This window comes from Colobus angolensis, unplaced genomic scaffold (genome assembly GCF_000951035.1).
Source record: "Colobus angolensis palliatus isolate OR3802 unplaced genomic scaffold, Cang.pa_1.0 Scaffold434, whole genome shotgun sequence".
NCBI lineage: Eukaryota > Metazoa > Chordata > Mammalia > Primates > Cercopithecidae > Colobus > Colobus angolensis.
In genome coordinates, this window is record NW_012117755.1 from 2,639,044 (window position 1) to 2,661,862 (window position 22,819).

Here is a 22,819-nt window from a genome sequence, read left to right on the forward strand (position 1 = left end):
GGTCTTCTGTGTCCTTCGCGCTGGGAGTTGGAGACTGCAGCTGTTCCTATTCGGCCATCTTGCTCCGCCCCCCCGATATCTGGTCTTTACATCGAATGTGTCATCACTACTAAGTGATATTAGCTGGCTTATTACTTACAATTTTCTTTTAGGAAAGAAGTGTGAAAATAGACAGGAGGAGGCATTAAATGAGTAAAGCAACACCCCCTTGCTCCATAAGTTCATTCTGAGTCTGTGTGCCTAAGATTAACAAGAGAGTCTGTGAGTCTCACAAGGCAATCACGAAGCTATGTCTACAGCCTTGGAGAGCTATGATTACAGCAGCCAGCCCCCTTTGCAGCACCTCAGTGATGACCACCCTAACTCTCACTAGTGAGCAACAATGATATGTTTCAAATCCAACCGCCAACACTGTTATACTCTTAAGATTTGAGCCAGTCACCATACCTGAACCTAAAAAGAAAATTACCAAAAATCTTGATACGTTAATGATTCATAATTGCTAATCTTTATTGATAATCTCTTCTAGTTCTTATCTACATATATTTTAATTGTCTACATAATGTAAATTAAATTTTAAATTCTGATTTGTAAACTTCATATTATTGCATAAGTATTTATCAATGTTGTTAAACATCTTTTAATAATTATCATTTTAAATTCTTTGTATTATTTCATTAATTTCCATCTTTATTTCCTTGCTGCTCTGACATTTAGAAAAAAACTCTTCCTCTTATTTAGAAAAAAAGAGTGGAGAGGCCGGGTGCAGTGGCTCATGCCTGTAATCCCAGCACTTTGGAAGGCTGAGCCGGGCAGATCACAAGGTCAGGAGTTTGAGACCGGCCTGACCAACGTGATGAAACCCTGTCTCTACTAAAAATACAAAAATTACCCTGGCGTGGTGTTGCATGCCTGTAGTCCCAGCTACTCGGGAGGCTGAGGCAGGGGAATCGCTTGAACCCGGGAGGCTCGGAGGTTGCAGTGAGCCAAGAGCACGCCACTGCACTCCAGCCTAGGCGACAGAGCAAGACTCCATCTCAAAAATAAAGAGAGAGAGAGAGAGAGGAGAAAGAGTGGGGAATAAATGGGGACAATAACAACCGATTCACAAAACAGACATAAAATCGGAGATGTCATGTGGAAGAAGTTTATCTTGAAAGCATGGTCAGAGTGTAAAGAAACAGCAACAAGAGAATCTTGATTTGGTGGAAAAACAGAATGCAGATGGCATAGAGTATCAACAATTAATTAGCAGGCCATTAAAGAGATGGCCATAACATATTGATAATTGTTTTCTTTCACCCTTAATTTTTCTAAAACAAAAACACAAAGTCAGAAAGTAGTTAATTTTGTTAGCCACATGGCTTCATGGTTTAATTTTATCTTCTCTATGGACCTGGTACAACAATAAAGTTCTTTTGAGATAGAAAGACAGATGTTAGGCAAAAACATACAAGATTTTCATTCTAATCAAAATCTTTGCCAGTAGGCTATGACAGAATCCTATGAGAGATGATGCCATTTAGAACTTTCACAAGAGGCAAAAATAGTATGCCATTGGCACCTAAAACCGCCAACAGTGAGCATCCTAGGATTTAATTCATTTGGCAGATTCTTGGTTGAGTTCACAACCTGTTCCCTAGGCTTTTAAGATTGGTCCAAACTTGGCAATGGATTCTTTGGAAAAATTACTTCTCGATTATTTTAAACTTTCTTTTCCAGTGTCAAGAGAGATTTTCCCAGGCTCAGAGTTTTCATTTATATTTTCCCCTTTCCGTTTTTGAAAGAAAAATTCCCTTTTTGTCGGCTTTGTGATTGCTTTTGTGTCAAATTCAGCATAAAAGCTTTTCAAACGTGACAGCATTAGCTGTTTTGTGCTTGGCTGAGCTGAGAGTACATGAATTCAATAGAGAAGTGAAATCTTGTTTGAGCCTGGCTGATTTGGCTATATAATATTTAAAACTATCTGAAGCAAGAAATTCAATAATTTTCAAATTATTAAATAAACATTTCCAAGCCTGCAAAATCTCTGTGTTTTTGAAGGCATTCTTTAGGAAACTTGAAACACAGATATTCTATAATCACATAATTAATTTTAAAAGTTGAACTTATTGTATATAGTAACTAAGGTAGCTGTTCGAGTATCTCAAATTATTTTACTAAAAAGGGAGACATTTTTCAAATATGGAAGTAGTGCTTTACATTGTGAGTGATTTGTGGAAGGATTGATGGTATCAGATACCTCATCCACCGTAAAAATATGTACAGTAGTGGAAATTGAATTTTTCTTGTATGTATTTTGTGTATTTTTTGGAGTTGTACAAAACTGAATCAGCAAATTGACCCACACTAGTAGTTTGAGGTTTGAGTTTCTGGTACAATAATGAAAACCATTATTAGGAATCTTCTTGCCAGGACCTACATTTCTTCATGTATTTTCTTTATTCCCTTTTGTTCTCCACTAAAGTTTCTATGTGATTAAAGAGAAAAGATCAATAACCCAATAGTACTTTTCCTCCTAAAGTATGAATGAAACTATTAAACTTCTCAAAGCATACAGAGTGCTCTCTACATTGCTGATAGATCACAGGTAGTAATGGGCTAGCTTCCCTAGGTAACTATTATATTATATAAATATTTAATGCAGAGTCACCAAGCCTTGAAAAACTTATGCTTTGATTGTACCACATTTTCTCTAGTTTTCTTTTCACAATATAACTTATCCCATACTTGAAAATATAATGTGGTAACTCTGTAAATCTGCTCCTCAAAAAATTTTCAAAATCATCTTTTCTTTCTTTATTTCTTTCTTTTCTTTCCTTTTTTTCTTTTTTTTTCTGTTTTTTAATTTTTTTTTTTTGAGATGGAGTCTCACTCTGTCACCCAGGCTGGAGTGCAGTGGCATGATCCTGGCTCACTGCAACCTCCGCCTCCTGTGATCAAGTGAGTCTCTCAGCATCCCAAGTAGATGGAACTACAGGCACGCTCCACCATGCCCAACTATTTCTTGTGTTTTTAGTAGAGACAGAGTTTCACTATGTTGGCCAGGCTGGTCTCAAACTCCTGACCTCGAGTGATCCGCCCACCTCAGCCTCCCAAAGTGCTGTGATCCAGGCGTGAGCCAACACGCCTGGCCCCAAATCACCTTTTCTGAACTCTGGGAATTAATCAAAGGCTGGCAACAATTTTTGAAATGCTGACCCTCAATAAAAATGGCAAAGTTTGAGACTTTTTAAGTTGGCCTTTCCTGTCACTTTCTCCCAGCTCCACGGTAGCCTTGAAAATCAGTAGCCTTGCAACCATAGTAGCTGTGAAAACTAACAGCCTTTTAGCCACCAGAGAGTGTAGACCAGTATCGTAATTCTTCAAAAAGGCCAATTTTATTCCAAGAGCGTTGCCACTATTTGACCTATCTTGCAGCTCCCTGGAATAAACCTATATACATGGCCTTGCCTTTATTTGGCCTGACTTAGAGATAACTTTCTAGAAAAAGCCCTAACTCCAGGGTGTTGGTCCAAATCAATTAGCAGCAATTCTTTAACATAATAGATTCCTAAGGCTGTGATGCTAGCTGAGGTAAACATAGATCTGGAGAAAAACTTTCAATGAAGCTCTGGAGAATGAGATGTCCATAGGAGATTTTGGCAATCTCTGACATGTTCTTGCGCACTGTAGAAGCCCATGTGCTTATCTTAACAAATAGAGAATATCAATAAAGAGATAGAAATTGTAAATAAGAACCCAGTGGAATATCTGGAGTTGGAAAGCACAATAACTGAAATTAAATTTTTCACTTGACATCAGATTCAAGCTGGCAAAAGAAAGAATCAGCAAACTTGAAAATAGGTAAATGGGATAATCCAATCAAAAGAAAAAAAAGAAAAAACATTAAGGAAATACAGAAAGCAAAAACTGACTGAATTGAAGGGAGAATTAGGTAATTCAACAAAAATAGTTCGAGACTTCAACATCTCACTTTTAATAATAGATAAAACAACTAGGCAAATTAACAAGGAGATAGACATTTGAAAAAGACTATAAACTTACAAGACCTAACAGATATCTATACAACATTTCATCCAATAATAGCAGAATACTCATTCTTCTCAACTGTACATGAAATATTCTCTAGGGTAGGCCATATGCTAGGTCATAACATAAGTCTCACTACATTCAAAGGGATTAAAATCATACAATGCAGATTTTATGACCATAATGGAGTAAAATTAAAATCAGTAACAGAAGTAAATTTGGGAGTTCATAAATATGAGAAAATTATACAACACACTCTTAAATAGCCAATAGGCCAAAGAAGAAATAAAAATATACAAAAATATCTTGAGATAAATGGAAATAAATATACAACATACCAAAACTTATGGGAGGAGGCTGAAGCAGTGCTTAGAGTGAAATGTATAACTATAAATACCTATATTTAAAAAGGAAAAAGATCTCAAATCAATAGCCTAAGCTTCTACCTTAAGAAACTAGAAAAAGAAGAGAAAAGTAAATCTACAGTAAGCAGCAGGAAGTAATAACAATTAGTGTGAAAAAAATCAAATAGAGAAAGAAAATATAATAGAAAAAATCAACAAAACCAAAATCTAGAAATTTTGTTATTTGAAAAGGTCAACAAAATTGACAAAGTTTTAGCTGATGGGTTAAGAAAGAAATGTTCAAATTATTAATCTTAGAGAAAAAGAGGGTGCGTTACTACCAACATTACAGAAATAAAAATAATTAAAAGAGGGTATTATGAACAACTAAGCAAACAGATAACCTGGATAGATCTATAACAAGAAATTGAATCGGTATTAAAAACTTCCCCCAGTGAAAGGCTCAGGCCCAGAAGTCTTCACTGATGAACTCTACCAAGCATATAAACAACTCTTCTAAAAAATAGAAGAGAAAGGAATACTTCCTAACCAGACAAAGATATCACAAGAAAACAAGCTACAGGCAACATGCCTTATGAAAATAGACTTGAAAAGCCTCAAAAAATTATCAAACCAAATACAACAACATATTAACATGATTGCTACCATAACCAGGTGAGATTTATCCCAGGAATGTAAGGTTAGTTTAACATCCAAAATTTAATCAATGTATTATACCATATCAATAGAATAAAGGACAAAAAATCATATGGTCATCACAATAAATATAGAAAATTCATGTGACAAAGTACAAAACCCTTTCAAGCTTGAAAAATAGAGAACACTTAACAAATGAAGAATAGAGGGTATTGTGAATTGAATAGTGTCCCCCGCTCCCAAAAGACATACTAAAAGCCTGAGCCCAGGTACCTGCAAATGTGACCTTATGTAGAAATAGAGTCTTTGCAGATGCAGTCAAGATGGTATTTTTATAAGAAGAGGAAAAGAGGCATACACAGAGAGAAGAATGCCACATAAGGGCACTGACCACGGGAAAAACACCATGTGATGTTACAGGTAGAGATTAAAGTGCTACAGTTCAAAGACAAGTAAAACTAATGATTAACAGCCATCATTAGAAGCAAGGAAGAGGCAAGGAAAAATTCTCCCCTACAGGTTTTAGCAGGAGTATGGCCTGCTGGAATCTTGATTTTGGATCTAGCCTCCAGAAGTCTGAGACAATGAGTTTTGTCTACCCAGCTACCTGGATTGTGACACTTAATTACAGAAGCCCTAGGAAACTAATACAGAAGAGGATTTCCTCAACCTGATAAAAGGCAACTACAAAAACTTCCCAGCTAATGTTGTGAAACACCAAATGCTTTCCCCTAAGATCAGGAAAAATTGAAGGATGCCTGGTCTCACCACTTCTATTCAGTATTGTACTGGAAGTCCAGGCCATGGAAATCAGGCAAGAAAAATAAATAAAGACATCCAAATTAGAAAGGAATAAGTAAAATTATCTCTACTTGCAGACAACATGACCTTGTAATTAGAAAATTCTAAAGAATCTATGAAAAAATATTAGAAATAATAAAATAATTCAGCAAATTTGTAGGATACAAGATCAATATACAAAATGAATTATTTCATACATTAAAAATGAATAATCTAAAAGTGAAATTAAGAAAATATTTACAATGGCATCAAAAAGTTGTAAAAACTTAGGAATAAAAGAGATGCAAGACTTGTATACTGAAGAATACAAAGCATTGTTGAAAGAAATTAAAGATCAAAAAGATAGAAAAATATCCCATGTTCTCAGATCAAAAGACTTAATATTATTACGATATCAACATCCCCCCAATTGATCTACAGACTCTATGGAATCATCCAAATCACAACTGGCTTTTTTTTTTTTCAGAAATTGACAAGTGGATCCTACCATTTCTATTGAAATGCAAGGGACGTAGAATAGTCAAAACAACCTTGAGAAAAGAACAACATTGGAGGACTTAACTTTCCAATTTCAAAAACTACTACAAAGCTACAATTATTAAGAAAATGTGGTACTAGAATGTGAATAGACATATAGATCAATGAAATAGAATTGAAAGTTCAAAAGTAAACATTTGCTTTTATGGTCAACTGATTTTTCACAAGGGTACCAAGACAATTCAATGGAAAAAGAATAGACTTTCAAAACCTAGTGCTAGAATAACTGGATATACACATGAAATATAATGAAATTTGGCCCTACCTCACACCATACACAAAAATTAGCTTAAATGTATCATAAAAGAAAACAAATACCCTGATTAAAATGGGCAAAACACTTAAACATTTCTCAAAAGAAGATATATATAAAATGCCAATGGGTTTGTGAAAAATGCTCAACATCCTAATCATTGGGGAAATGCATGTTACAATCGCAATGAGATATCACCTTACACCAGTTAGAATGACTGTTACAAAAAGAGAAGAATGATAACAAGTGTTGATCAAGGATGTGGAAAAAAGGTAACACTTGTATATCATTGGTGGGAATGTGTATTAGTACAACCATTATGGAAAACAGTATGGTAGCTCCTCAAAAAACTGAAAACAGAATTACCGTAGGATCCAGCAATCCCACTTCTGGGTATATATCCAAAAGAATTTAAACCAGTATGTCAAAGAGATATCTTCACTCCTGTGTTTATTGCATCATTAGTCACAAAAGCCATGATATGGAATCAACTTAAGTTTCCATCAATGGATGGATCAATGGATAAAGAAAATGTGGTGCATATACACAATGGAGTATTATTCAGCCTTAAATAAAGAAGAATATCCTTTTGTTTATGACAACATGGATAAACCTGGAGGGCATTATGCTAAATGAAATAAGCCAGGCACAGAAAGTCAAATACTGCATGATCTCACTTATGTGTGGAATCTGAAAAAGTCAAACTCACTGAAGTAAAGTAGAATGGTGGTTACCAGAGGCTGTGGATTTGGGGGTGGAAAACGGGGAGATGTTGATCAAAAGAGGTAAAAATTTTAGGAGGAATAACTTTTTGAGACTTTATGACACAACGTAGTGACCATAGTTAATAATATTGTATATTTCAAAATTGCTAAAATAATAGATTTTAAATGTTCTTGCTATAAAATATGATACATATATGAGGTGACAGATATGTTAAATAGCTTGATATCATCATTCCACAATGTATACTTATATCAAAACATACATTGTACCCCATAAAAGTATACAATTATTTGTCAGTTAAAGCAAAATAAAATTAAAAATAAAAAGTTTTAAAACTTCTATAAAATAAATTTTATAATAAAATATTTTAATTAATCATGGAGCTAAATATATTAATAAGAATGAAAACTTTAAAACCCATACAAGAAAATGTAGGAATACAATGGATTATGCAATGTTTTCTTAGATATGACACCAAAAGCAAAAGTAACTGAAAAATACATAATTTGGACTTTAACAAAATTAAAACTTTTATACTGCAAGCAATATTGTAAAGAAAGTGAAAATACAATCCTTAGAATGGGTAAAAATATTTGTAAATCATATATTTGATAAGATACTTGTATCAAGAATATGTAAAAACTCATAATTCAACAACAAAAAGGATAAATGTCTTAATTACAAGTGGAGAAACAGTTTGAATAGGCATTTCTCCAAAGTAGATGTACAGATCTCCATAAGCACATGAAAAGATGGTTAACATCATTGATTATTTTTAAAATGCAAATGAAAACCACAATGAGATAGTACTTTTTACCCACTGGGATGGCTAATACAAAAAATACAGACAATAAAAAGTGTTGACAAGATGAAGTATACTTGGAATTTTCACATTACTGGTGGAAATGTAAAATGGTGAAACAACTTTGAAAAAAGTTTGGAAGTTCCTGGAAATATTTTTTTTAATTTTTAATTTTTGTGAGTACACAGTAGGTATATATATTTATAGGATACAGGAGATATTTTGATACAGGCATACAATGTGTAACAGTCACATCAGGGTACATGGCATATCCCTCACCTCAAGCAATTATCTTTTCTGTTACAAACAATGTAATAATAATCATTTAGTTATTTTTAAATGCATAATAAATTTTTTCGACTGTAGTCATCCTCTTGTGCTACCAAATACTAGATCTTATTCATTCTATCAAACTATATTTTTGTATTATATATTTCACTACACATTAACCATCCTCCCTTTCCCCCCACCGCTACCTTTCCCAGTCTCCTGGAAATATTAAACATGAAGCTGCCATGTGACAAAACCATTCTACTCTCAAGTGTATGCCCAACAGAAATGAAAATACATATACATAGAAAACCTTTATACAGATGTTCATAGCAGCATTATTTATAATAGCCAAAAAGTAGAACCAACCCAAATGTCCACCAGCTAATGAATAAATTTTAAAATGTCCTACATCCAAAAATGGAATATTATTTAGCAATAAAAAGAAATGAAATACTGATATGCATTGTAACATGGGTGAACCTCAAAAATATGCTGATAGAATCCAGTCACAAAAGACCCCAAATTGTATCAATACATTCATATAAAACATCCAGTAAAGACTGAAGGAAGAGGAGAATAGACAATAGAAAGGGACGGTTAATTGGTATGGGTTTCATTGGGGGCAAATAAAATGTTCTCAAATTAGATCATAATGATGGTTGCACAACCCTGAATATATTAAAAACTAGAAAATTATGCACTTTATTTTTATTTTTTTTTTTTTTGATATTGACATGGACTTTTAATTCTTTAAAGACAATGTGGATATAGGTGTCATACATCTGATTAATCACTTACTTTTAACTTACTCTAATGCATTTAGGTAGAATTATAGTAAATAAAACATATAGAAGATACACACTATCTTCTTAATTATGTCACACATAAAGGAAATATTGACATTCGACAATAAAATGCAGATGAATTGACTGGCTCCTTTATTCTGTGTTTAACTAGACTTAAGATAGCTGCAACAGAGAAGGTTTTCATTTAAGTGGGTGAATTTTATGGTATGTTAAAAAGTATATCTGCATGTCAATGACTACAGATCTTTTCTTATTTTTTCAAGTTTATGAACACAGTTTTAGAAACATAGTCTCCATTTTTCTCTTTCATGAAACTGCTTGCCGGCTATAGATATGAAAAAATAGCCATGTCTGTGGAACATAGCTGCTACCTAGATGGGAGCCTCCATCACACAATGGATAGGGAGCTATTTTCTTTTATGGTCAAGATAGGCAGGTTCTGTCCTATAGAATATATTCTGAGATGTTACCTGTAGCTCAGAAAAACAGGGATATTGTTGCTCTAAACATTTCCTCAACATTTATACAGCTTCCTATTTATTAATAAGAGAACCTGTTCTTTATGTTTCATTATACTAGTTTATTCTGGCCCTGATCCTGGTCCAGGACTATCTGGAGGTAATAGAATGGCCCTACTCTATGTGAAACAAAGGTCATATCTCAATAGGTATGTCAGTCAGCATAGGCTAAGCTACAGTAATAAGCAATCTCAAATCTAGAGGCTTAATAGTCTATATTTTACTCATGTTACATGTTCATTGTAGATTGAGGAGAGTGTTCTACGTAGCTTAGTCACTCAGGGACCATGGCTGATGTTATCTCCATCTTGGTACATCCTTTCATGATCATAGAGGCAAGGAACATGGTTCTTGAACCTTCTGCCTAGAAGTGACAAGTAGACAAAACCAGTCACATGGCCATTCCTGAGTTCAGTGGGGATGCCGACGTATAATCTTCTGGCATGAAAAGGCACTGGATATTTGAGAACAGTAATGCAGTCTATCACAATATGCTCATGGGGTTTGAAAAGGAGCTGAAAAATGCCATTTTCTGGGGTTCTGTCCTCTGGTATTGTTTCTGGAATCATTTCCACCCATCCATTTCTACACTCTCTCAACCGACTTTTCTCAGATGCCTGGGGTAGCTGGGTGATTTGTTAATTACAACATTGCTTAAGCCTTTTAATAAAGTCAGCAAATTAAAGAGAGAGCCCAGATAAAGAGAATGCTTTCAAAAATGTCATAATGAAATTAAGGTAACGAAGCACTTAGAGACCTCTCCTCCCTTCTTTATGTATAAAACTTATTCCAAAGAAGCTGGAAGAGAAATGGGGCCTGAAAGTAAAGAGGGGAAAAATATATTGTATGCCATTAGTTTAATTATAAAAATTCATTACATGAAGCCATGTAAGACAGAAAATAATGGAACTCTAATGGGTTGGCCGATAACACATTTACTAGTCTGCTCTCAGCTCGTAGTCATTGTTGAAAGGACAAAAAAGTAATGGCGTTGGTATGTAGTCTTCAAAGCTATTGTAAAGATTAATCATTTTCAGTAAGCTGGAAAATGAGGGCCATTTTCTTAAATAGTATGCCCTCTATAGAGTGTTACCTTCTGAAACAGAGTTGTTTGGTAATGTCAGAGGTTTAATAGATGAGTCTTGAAGTTAATGGTGAGGGGCTTTTACTTTTGAAATGGCTTTCTTACAGCTATTTTAACATTTCTATTATAAATCCATAAAGAGGTTTTATAGGTCGTTTTAATTCACATAAGGAAGGAAGAAATTGTGCTTCTCTTTTCCCAATAAGGATTTAGAGAACATTAATTCATTTTTGGGACCAAATTGTTTAGTGATTTTCAAAAATAAACAAAATATGTATTTTTCTGCTGTCCTTTTTTTTTGGAAATGCCTTTATTATACATAGTAATTTTCCAATCATGCTATAATTATCAAGATTATTTTATATTCTTCAAAGCTCAGTTAAAATAAACCCAATCCTTTTCCTTCAATTTCTTTATATGGATGCATAACTTCTTTAACTGAATTGAAATGAAACCTGAATTGAGAGTCCAGAAACCTGCATTTTTATGACTCACTGACTAGGTATGTCACCTTGAACAAGTCACTTAACCTTTCAGAGCGTTTATATTCTCATGTGGACAACTACGGAATTGCTCAAAAAGGAAGAAGATACCAAAACATGGAAGTGAATATTTAGGTAGGGGTCATATCCTTCAGGGCCTTGTAATCCAAAGAAAGAGGTTGGGACTTTGTCTTGTAGGTAATAGCAAACCATGGAAAAGTTTTACGCAGAGAAGAAATGACGTTCTATTTGCATTACAAAAAGATCATTTAAGCAGTTGTATGTAGATGGAAGGGTGGTTTGACAGTGGAGGGAGGGAGCCAATAAAAATTATTTTAGTACCTGAGAAAGAGATGATAGGGACATAAATTAAGGTAGTGTCAATGGAGGTAGAAGATTTGGCTATAAGTAAAAGAAAAAAAAAAAAAACCTTATGATACAACTACCCTGGGGATATGTTCCCTGCCTCCTGCTCCAGTTGAGGACCAGTATATAATCAGATTGATCCAGAGACAGAATTTTGGAGAACATTAATATTTAAAGGACAGGCAAAAAAAAAAAAAAAAAATCCTTGAAAACTAAGAGAATACAGAGGCGACCAACCCCAAGAGTGGAAGCCAAGAAAGCAGAGAACTTCAAGAAGAGAATAGTCAGCAGCACCAGTTGCTGCAAATAAATTAAGTAAATAAGAACGTAAATCTTTCCATAGTCATTGGCTTTTGGTAACTGAATCAGTTAACTATCTTCACAAATGTAAGTGGCATATAGCAATAAGCCCATATTGCCTTTCATGAGTTTACAGCTTGGGTGGGGTGGCACTTCTTTATGCTGCAGGTTGACTGGGGTCACTCTGTTCCATATGTCACTCATTCTCCTCCTGAGATGAGTAGGCTAGCCCAGAGCATGTTTGTTTTAAGGTAATGGAGAAGTGCAAAAGGGATAGCCACACTGTATAAATACATTTCAAGCCTCTGCTTGTGTTACTTCTATTAATATCCCACTGGGATTAGGCAAAGCAAGTCACATGACCAAGCTCAATGTCAAGGGCATGCTGTCTTTTGTAGGAAGAACTTCAAAGTTACTTAGTAAAGGGCATGGATACAGGGAGAGGTAAAGAATTGGGGCCAATAATTCAATTTGCCATAGTGACTTCTGTCAGAATAGTTTCAGTGGAACGACGATGGCAGAAACCTGATTTTCATGAATTGGAGAGTGGCAGGAATATAATCAAGTTGAGATAATGAGTGAGTATCTGCCTTCTAAAGAGTGTGACTGTCAAAGGAAAGAAAATGATAGAGTGCAGAATATTGTTGTTGTTGTTTAAAGATGAGAGAGACGCTCATGCTTGCAGTCTCTAGAGAAGGACCCCGCAGAGAGGCAAGAAGTTGGAACACACAAAGAGAGAGGGAGTATGTGGAGGAGGATCCCAGAATAGATGGGTGCCCAGATGGTGAAATCAACTTCCAATAGCAGAAAAGTCGCCTCTTCCTCTGAGACTAGAGAAAAGGATGCAAGATGTAAAGTCTGATATTTCATGAAATGTATATTTGATATATTCAGTTTCCCCTGTGGAACTGTAGGTAGGGTCATTTACTGTGAGATTTCTTTCAGTTCATGTTGTCAGGAATTAGTCTATAAACCACATTAGATATTTCAAACAGAGGAAATTCAATACAGAGGACTGGCTGCTCCACAAGAATGAAGGAGCTGACATACCCAACAGAAGACAGTGAGGCAACCCGGAGTTTAGTAACTTCAGGGAACTATTACCACCTCAAGGGTTGGGGAACCGACAAGTTTTACCAAAGCCCAGAAACCAGAACCATTGGGTGCTAATTCAACCACTATAAGGTCTGCACAGAAGGTGCTGGAATTACAGAGGGAGCAGCTGTCCAGTGGGAAATGGAGACATAAAGGAGATACTGCCAAGACAAAGAGAGGAAGGGGATAATTCTCTTGTTTCACCTTTTCTCATGCTCTTCTATCTCCCACTAGTGTGTCTCATGACTTAACTTAATTAGAAGTCAGCTAGCACGAAATCCCAGGAAATTCTGAGCTCCTATGGGAGTTAGTACATCTCAATACTGAGTTGAGTAGGAAATGGGTAGAGAATGGATCTAAGAGCAAACGACCTCTTAGTGGTTAGCTAACACAGCTACGTTTTTCCATGAATCCCTTGGTTCATGAATGTAAATACAGTATCCAAGGAAAAATAACAAGTCCAACATGTAGAACTTTTTGTTCATAAACATATTAGGATCCTGTTTTATAATTTTCCAAGCAATTGCTTGATTTTGATACCTCAGGACAAGCCGGAGGCATGGTCAGAGCAAGTAACCCCATCCTAGTTTACAGATGACAAAACTGGCATTTACAAGGTTAATGACTTCCTTAAGATCAAACTGCAAAACAGTGGACAAGCAAAACTTCCTGGGAAGATGCCCTTTCATTACTCTGCACTGCCTTTTTTGAAGTTCCTTTGAGACACAGTCATTAAAAATTTAAATAATAGTTCACCTGGAACAAACATTTATTTTACTTGTAGGTGAATATCAGAAAACACATTTTAAAAGCAAATTTAACCAATATTCAAGCTTAAAATTTTAATGATAGAGCTTTGCACTCACTTTTATCTTCCAAGTTAAAGGGAGAATTTTAGAGTTGCAGACATTTCTAGACAATGTCTATAAAACAGTGAGCTACTTGCTTTGCGTTCAGAAGGGGCTCACACTGTGGGGAATATAGCTTGACTCATTACAATTAGTAGTAGATGTACTAGCAGTAGTGATGATGATGATGATAATGATGATGATGTTGATGATGCTGATGATTAATATTTATGTAATCCTTCGGGCGTGCCAGGCACCTTTGTAAATGTTCTCCCTGAATCCTCTAAGTTAACCCACACAATCATATTTCCACATAAATACTGTTAATATTCCCATTTAGCAAAGGAGGAAACTGAGGCACAGAAAAGCTAATTAACTTTCCCATTTGCCATATAACTACTAAATGATCACGCCAGGATTCAAACCTAGCAGGTTCATTGTATTGCTCAGGCTTTTAGCTACTCTTTCACTTCCTCTTCTCTTTTCTACCATGTAGGGTCAATATCACTAAAATAAGTTCTTACAAAGAAAAAAAAATGAGAGAAGACAAACAAAGTAGAAAAAAATACTCGAAATTCTTGAAATTAATTCAGATTGTCTCATAGTTCACAATCACTTTTTCTGCCTAAAATACTGTGAATATATATCAAGCACATATTGCAGTAGTAGCATAATGGGTTTGAATATGAAAAATGTCTTTCCTGGTTGGGGAACCAACCTTTTGGGGATTTAGCATTTTATATTCTTCATAGAAAATACACACACATACACATACACACACACACATACACAAAGGCAATCTTTTTTTATAAGCTAGTGCTCACAGTATTTTAAATTTCTTCACACACCGTGATCACCACACAAGCAATTCCCCGTGGTGTACACCATTGTAAATGGAATTCAGAAAGAGAAAAGGGAGTGTGTGAAGTCTATTGTAGTTTTGAATTTACACTCCTTCTGAGGTCTGGAGTTATCCCCATAGTAAATTTCACAGCGGTCATGGTTCCTAGTGTGAATGACACTCGGGTAAAGCCCAAGATGGGCGGGCAGAATATTACTGTAGGAGAAAGGGAAAACATTCTGTTGTATGGAATGTCTTTAAGAAGGGAGAAAAGAGAAAGGCTACCTTTCAGAACCTTTGTGTTTATATAAGGGCCTGAGCCCCCTCAGTGTCAGTCAAGGTCAGTGGGAGTTTTACTTTTTAATCCTACATCCTCACAAAACTTGGCAGTATTCAGTGAGGGTTAGCACTCAGTCAGGATTTCCTTAGGTATAACAGTCCTAACTTTCTCTGTGAATACAATTTTGCAGAAAAATATATGGCACGTGTATTTCTGCCTTTCAAGTGTTAAAGTTCATCAGAAAGCTATGGTCTGACATCAAGACTCACTCTTTACTACCTTGTTTAGTAGGAAATCTCTCAATTAACTCTAGCTTGCTATTTCTTGAAGAGATTTTGGAAAATTCCAGGATATGTTATTTATAATTTTAGGCATTTTTATGATCTATTGATTATGTTTTTAGATTCATTGGCACCTTCTGCATTTTATGTTTTTTAATTTTAACAGCTTTTTTGAAGTGTAATTGATATACAAAAACTGCATACAATTATATGGGCTAGAACATGTGCACATAACCATGAAACCATCCAAATAGTATAACCTCCTATATCTAGACTTTTCAAATAAGAACCTATGAGTGATGGGTGGCTTCCAAGTTTATTTAACTTGCTTGAGTAAAATAAATGATTTTAATTATATATTTACTAAAAATTTTGTTTTTATTTTGTATTCCTGAGCTTATACATATATGCTCTGATATTGGTCCATCGTAAGTATTTTGTTAACAATTCACTCTTTTATAAAAGGAATTCACTTGAAAAAAAGGTGACCAAGTTATTGGTCTCAGTTTTGTGGATGTTTATGCTATTAATTAGAGATTTAATAGATGAGAGATAATAAGCTCTTCTTTTAAAATGCAAATAGCACCCTCTGGATAGTAAGGGCCAATTACATGTTCTTTCATATCTTGGAATACATTACTTTTATCACTTTAGGTTTGGCTTAAGTGAGGAGGAGAAGGGAAGAAGTGGTAATTTTGTACCCTAGGAAATTTCTAGAAAAGGCAAGCCTTTGGCAGAAGTTTCCTAAGAAGGGCTTTCAAATAGTGTGAGGATCTGAAAAGTGGAAAATAGAAACTGCAGTGCTTGATAAAAGGAGTATGGAAGAAAAGGCAGGCATTCCACGAAGATAAATGTTAATTGTTTTGTAATAGCAGCAACTATGTTCTGTGCCTTTAGACACTGTCCTCTGCTTTCATAGCAAAAGTCAGTGATATTGGCATTAGCTTCTTGGTAATAGTTTGGTAATCTGGATCTATTTGCTATATGCAGTAAATACTATTGTTTAGTTTGATTCTAGGATGTTCTAGTTAACTGAGAAATTACATTATATATAGATTGTATATGTTTGATAGGCGTTCAACCAAACACCCTGAAATTATGCTGAGAATACTGTTTGATTTTTATTCTGTACATATCATACTAACACAAAAGAACAAATATCAAAAACAAAATGATTTTTCTCCTCAGAAGCATTATTTTCAATTTCTTCCATTTTGCGTTCAGCTCATGATTATGTATTCTTAGAGACAAAAAAACACAGTGTAGTTAAAAATTGTGTTCTGTTCTTTACACAAGAAAATTGTGTTCTTTTTACAGTGATTACTGTGTGCATTTGCTATATATTGTACCATCAGAATGGTGTATTATGTTCTTTTAATGTACCTGAATTAAACATTGACATTGTTTCTCTTTTTTTTTTTTCTTTTGAGATGGAGTTTTGCTCTGTCACCCAGGCTGGAGTGCAGTGGCGCGATCTTGGCTCACTACAACTTCCGCCTCCTGGGTTCAAGCAATTCTCTGCCTCAGCCTCCTGAGTAGCTGAGATTACAGGAGCCTGCCACCATGCCCGGCTAATTTTTACATTTTTAGTAGAGACAGTGTTTCACCATCTTGGCCAGACTGGTCTTGAACTCCTGACCTCGTGATCCACCCGCCTTGGCCTTCCTAAGTGCTGGGATTACAGGCATGAGCCACCGCACCCGGCCTGTTTCTCATTTTTTTTACTGCTTTGGTTAATGAAGATTTTAAGTCATATAGTGTATTGATCTTCTTTTGAAGATTTTATTAGGCTAAAGTACCAAAAGTGAGATTTCTGAATCAATGGGAATAAGCATTTGTATGTCACTTGGTATCTATTGCCAAATTGTCCTAATAGATACTGTCCCCAGCAGTAATACATGAATGTGCTAGTTTTACTGGTCTTTTAAGCTTTGGATTTTAATTTTTGTTAATTTAATTGGTGTCCAATTGTACCTTTTCAATACTCTGTTTTCTATTACTTGAAAGTTAACTTTATTTCTTTTTAAATAAAATCATCCTACTCTTTCTCTTGTTTCAACTACCTGTCCCTGTTCCTCTGTCCATTTATCAATGACTTAACCCATCGTATTAAATTTCATATAACTATCTTAACAATTAGTATTATCTTAATGCTTAGAAGCCTCCTCTCTGCACTTGCAGAAATGTTTAATAGAAATTTCAGGTTGATATGCTTCGAGACAAACCCTACCATTAATCGACTTCTTTCTTTGAAATATATTTTAAGTGATGAGATAGCAAGTTTGAAAACACTGAATTACCAAAGACAAACAACGAAGAAAATGTAGGTGATTTGGTCTAGCACGATTCTTATATTTTGACTTTTATTCGAATTTTAAAGTAGGATATTCTAAAAGTATTTTGATCCTTCAAAAAGTTCGTAACTAGAATAACAGTACTATTCTTTTGTTGTTCAGTATTTTCTGTATGCACGTTTAGTTGAACGCCAGTAGATGGCACTAATTACATAAACGATTCAACAAGTTAATGAAGAGGGAAAGAAATCTATGAGATTTTTTTTTTGGTTCAAATGTTGTTATATGTTACATAGTCAACAATTATATATGAGCTTATTTTTGTAGTTTTTTTCTCTTGTGATAAAACCATTAAGCCCACTTTATTGACAATTAATTGCTACTAAGTTGAAATAATTGATACTGGTTGTTGCTCAAGATGCTGCATTTGAAAAGTTTGCCCTGAAAGGTGGGTTACCTTATACTGTCATAACTGACTAAATCAACATGGTAGGTTAAAAGCAATCTAATATACATATTCTGACCTGAGGATTCAGAAGCTGTTTACGAAGTATTTTAAGACACTCCCACTGGAGATTTCAGAAAAAAACTGACATTCATTCTCTTTCTCATAAAAATCTATAGCAGTTGGCCAAAGACCTCCGCCAGTGGCAGATAAATGTAGATGTGGCAAATGACTTGGCCCTGAAACTTCTCCGGGATTATTCTGCAGATGATACCAGGAAAGTCCACATGATAACAGAGAATATCAATGCCTCTTGGGGAAGCATTCATAAAAGGTATGAATTACATTATTTCTAAAACTACTCTTGGCTATAATAATGGGGTGGTGAAACTGTATGGACCATGAAGATTTGTTTTTCCAATCCAGCTAAACTGGAACTTGGGAGGGTTCAAGATGATAAATACCAACTAAACTCACTGACTTGGCTCAGACTTCTATTTTAAAAATGAGGAACATAAGATTTCATTTGCCCACTATCACAAAAGTAGTGACATAACCAAGAGATTAAACAAAAAGCAAAATACTGATTTATAGCTAGAAGAGCCATTTGTCAGTCTACTTTGAGAACTCTATCCAAAGTCCAAAGAATTCTCTTTCTATCTCATCATGGCACACACTGCCTTACCTGTTATCTGATAAATAAGTCACTTTGGGATTCATGATGGAGTTATAGCTGTCCATGGTATCATTCTCGTGTCTCACTCCACACACCCAATGGGAAAATTTGTGGAGGGTAATATGACTCATCACTTCATTTCCCATTATATATCTATGGAAATTAACAGCTGTTATAGACAGTATCTCCTCAAACTAAGCTTTGTACCCTTATTATACCTCTCTTGGTCTCTAGTGCTTTTTTCACTAGCATTTATTCCAATTATAAATAAAAATATAAAATTATGAAACTAATTGTTAAATATTTGTTCTTTAAATTAATCTGAATGCCATGAGGACAGAGATTTTGTCTTTCTTATGTGATACATCCCCAGATCCTGAACCACGTGATATAAAAATAGGGAGCTAGTAAATGTTTTTTGAAATGATGACTCCCTTTGCAGAATGTACAATTACCTTGTGCAAGCTGAGAAAATAGTACCTGTACAATATGAGGAAGACCACGATGAAAAATAATTGAGTTCCAAAATATGACATCAATTACTGAAAAAATAAGCTCAGCAATTTTTAACGAGAAGTAAAAGTCACCATTGGGACCAAAACAGATTTTGAACTAAGAGCAGGAAGTCTTAGGAGAAATGAGATAATGATATATAGAAATTAGGAGACCAACTAAATTTTGAAACTAAGCTAGACATTAGACAGTAAAAACTCCTGTGAAGCTGAATTTAAGCTAGTGACCCTGGGGAATAGAGCAACTCTAATCCTGAATTCCAGACAGTAAGTGTATAAATGGAAAAGAACATGGAAAAGATTCAACCTAAAGTTGGGAAGTTTTAATTGGAGCCCTATGAAAAAGACCCTGATGGAGAAAGGGCAAACTTGAATATGGAACTGATATTTGGAAAATTTCTCATAGTAACTACTTTTTCTCAATGGCAGGACTTGGACTTTCTTCTCAAAATACAGATCTTGTATGTGTTCAATTAAACAGGGACAGATTAGGTTCAGGAAGAATTATTCACATGGAATCAATTGGTATCAGAGAGTCAACCATTAGATCTTAGTGGGAAATATCTGCTTTCCAAAGAGAAGCCTTTTTGGAAAAGTCAGTTAAAGTCAGATTAATTTGATGAGTTTAGGGAATATAAACTAAGGAGCCAAGAAAAAAGCTTGCTCATGGTATGAAACTAGAGCTTCAGGACACTGGTCTATTCTATCTGTACTACTCTTTCTGACAGACCCCTCTCTTCATTCTCATGCTCCTTGATGGCCCAAGCAACTCTCTCAGTTTTTAAAAAATTGTTTTATTAAGGTCTTTGGATTCTTCATGGGAATGACTTCCAGTTGATACTTTTTGGCTTGTTTCCAAAAAGCTATCAGCTAAAGAATGCATATAGTTACTTCCCCTGTGGGTAAAGTAAATTACAATTTTAGAAACCAGCTCACATCTTTGGCCTGTAGAGAATCTGCAATTCACCAAGCTACTTCTGACTCATGTCTATAAAGTTCTTCCCTGTTCTTTTCTCACTTTACATGTACTCTGTACAAGAATTCATCCACTTGTGTAGTTTCAGTCAGTTGATGACTACCCATCTATAATTCCAGCTGAGAATGATCTTTTGAGTTTTAGACATGTAGAGATTACTGCTTTCTTTCAATGTTAATGTCCCACAGGAACTTCACATTGAAGAGGTCCAAAGCTAAACTCATCTTTGCCTTCTTCCAATCTCTTTCTCCAAATGCAACCTACTTCTATTGTCCTTGTCTTAGTCCTTTTTGTGCTTCCATAACAGAATACCACAGACTGGGTAATTTATAATGAACAGGGATTTGTTGGCTCATATTTCTGGAGGCTGGGAAGTCCAAGATCAAGGAGCTGGAATCTGGTAAGGGCCTTCTTGTTGTGTCATGATTCCATGATGGAAGGTGGAAGAGCAAAAGAGAGAAAAAAATGGGACCAAACTTGCCTTATATGAAACTCACTCCCACAATAATGATGCCAATCCGTTCATGAGGGCAGAACCTTCATTCCTAATCACGTCTTAAAGATCACACTTACTACTGTTGCAACAGCAATTAAATTTTACCATAAGTTTGGGAAGGGACAAACACTACACCATAGCATTCTGCCCCTTTTTCCCAAAATTCATGTTCTTCTCAAAGACAAAATACATTCATTTCATCCCCAAAGCCCCAAAAGTCCTAACTCATTTCAGCATAAACTCAAAAGTCCAATCTAATATAAATTAGATATAGGTGAGACTCAAGGCACAATTCATCCTGACACAAATTCCCCTCCATCTCTGAGCCTGCAAAATCAAATCAAGTTCATCCCCTGACCCCCTACACTTCCCAGCATCAAGTAACCACCAATCACAGAAAGTTTTATTGATAATCCTGCTCTAGATTATCTTTGTCTATGTTCACTTTAGCTATTTATCCTAGTGTTCCATTATTGGAATACTAAGCATGTGGGAGTTATTTATATTCTACTGTTCAAGGTCATCACCAAGGTCTGATTGCAAAAATTCAAAAAATTGCAACCTTAGGCATAAATGGGTTAAGCAGTTAAGAGTACATTTATAATAATTATTTACTATACTACTTCAAAAAACTTATTGCCTCTATTTGTAAATAGTGTTATCTCTACATAGGGGTTTGTTGTCATGCATTTGCTTGTTTCTGCCTGATTTTTTCATTTATACATTTTCTTTTTTATTTTTATTTTTATTTTTTAACTTTTAAGTTCAGGGGTACATATGCAAGTTTGCTACATAGGTAAAATTGTGTCATGGGGGTTTTTTGTGCAGATTATTTCATCACCTAGGTATTAATCTTGGTACCCATTAGTTATTTTTCCTGATCCTCTCACTCCTCCCACCCTCCACACTCCAATAGTCCCTAGCGTGTGTTGTTTCCCTCTATATGTCCATGTGTTCTCATCATTTAGCACCCACTTATAAGTGAGAACATAGGGTATCTGGTTTTCTGTTCCTGTATTAGTTTGATAAGGACAAATGGCCTCCAGCTCCATCCATGTCCCTGCAAAGGACATGAACTCATTCTTTTTTATGGCTGCATAGTAGTCCATGGTATTTCTGTTGGTTTCAAAAACTACAACTATGACAGGATAGCATTTTCACTTTTGTTGTTATATTAAATTCATCTTAAAAAGGAAAGATTAATAATATCAATATTTGGGTTATGGAGGAAAAGTATCTCATATCTTTGAAAAAGTTCTGTAACAACAGCTTTTTAGGTAGAGGGTTTCTGTGGAAAGCATTCTGATTGCATCATTTCTCACAGTTCAGATTAGACACTATTTTACTATGAAACACTCATGCATTGCCTGCACTGAGACTTTCAGTCATATGGAGAAACCTAGGCAAAATTTTTATATACTTGGAAGAATATTTAAATTAGTAATAAAATCTTTAGTTTTAAACTGTTGAATGTTAAATAGGATATAAAATGTACTTGAAAGAAATTTACTTTGATATCAGACACTGCCATGTTTTAGTTTCAAGACATAAAAGTAAACTAATGTTTATATTTTGCTGTTTAAGTTTATTAATATATCAGATGAGTCTTCAAATTCTACAGTGGCTTTTGATAGGATCATTTTCATTTGTCATCTTACATAGAATAAATATAAATAGCCATTTATGCTTAAAAGGAACGAATCTATTTATGGAAAAAAAGAGAAGCCTACTTTTCAACTAAATTGTACAGTTTAGAAACCCAGATCTGAACATAGATTATTGTTGTGACCTACGTAGGAAAATATTTTGTTTTCCTTATCATATTCTTTATAGAGTCCATGTTAACATATAAAGCCAGAAATGTGAGCCTCTGCAAGTTCATTTCTTTGTCTTCAATCTTTGTGAATAGATATGAATTTGTGAATAAGATAATATTAGATGTGATATTACAAATTATTGTGAGAAGCCTCTAAGGATTAGATTTCAAGGACTGCCATCTGGCTGATGACTTTATGATGACACTGTCATGAGATTTCATTTCCTTATTTCTATTCCAGGATCACCCTTTAAACAAGAAATAAGCATTAACTCTGA

The 22,819-nt window shown here is 34.9% G+C and overlaps 1 protein-coding gene across 1 annotated transcript in view; it reads left to right on the top strand.

Moving 5' to 3' along the window:
• Positions 1 to 22,819, top strand: part of DMD (dystrophin) — a 2,170,472-nt gene that overhangs the window by 1,607,005 nt on the left and 540,648 nt on the right. Inside the window, exon 54 of the mRNA XM_011957103.1 lies at positions 18,245 to 18,399. Coding sequence (XP_011812493.1) covers positions 18,245 to 18,399 — 155 coding nt within the window. The remainder of the gene's footprint in view (positions 1 to 18,244; positions 18,400 to 22,819) is intronic.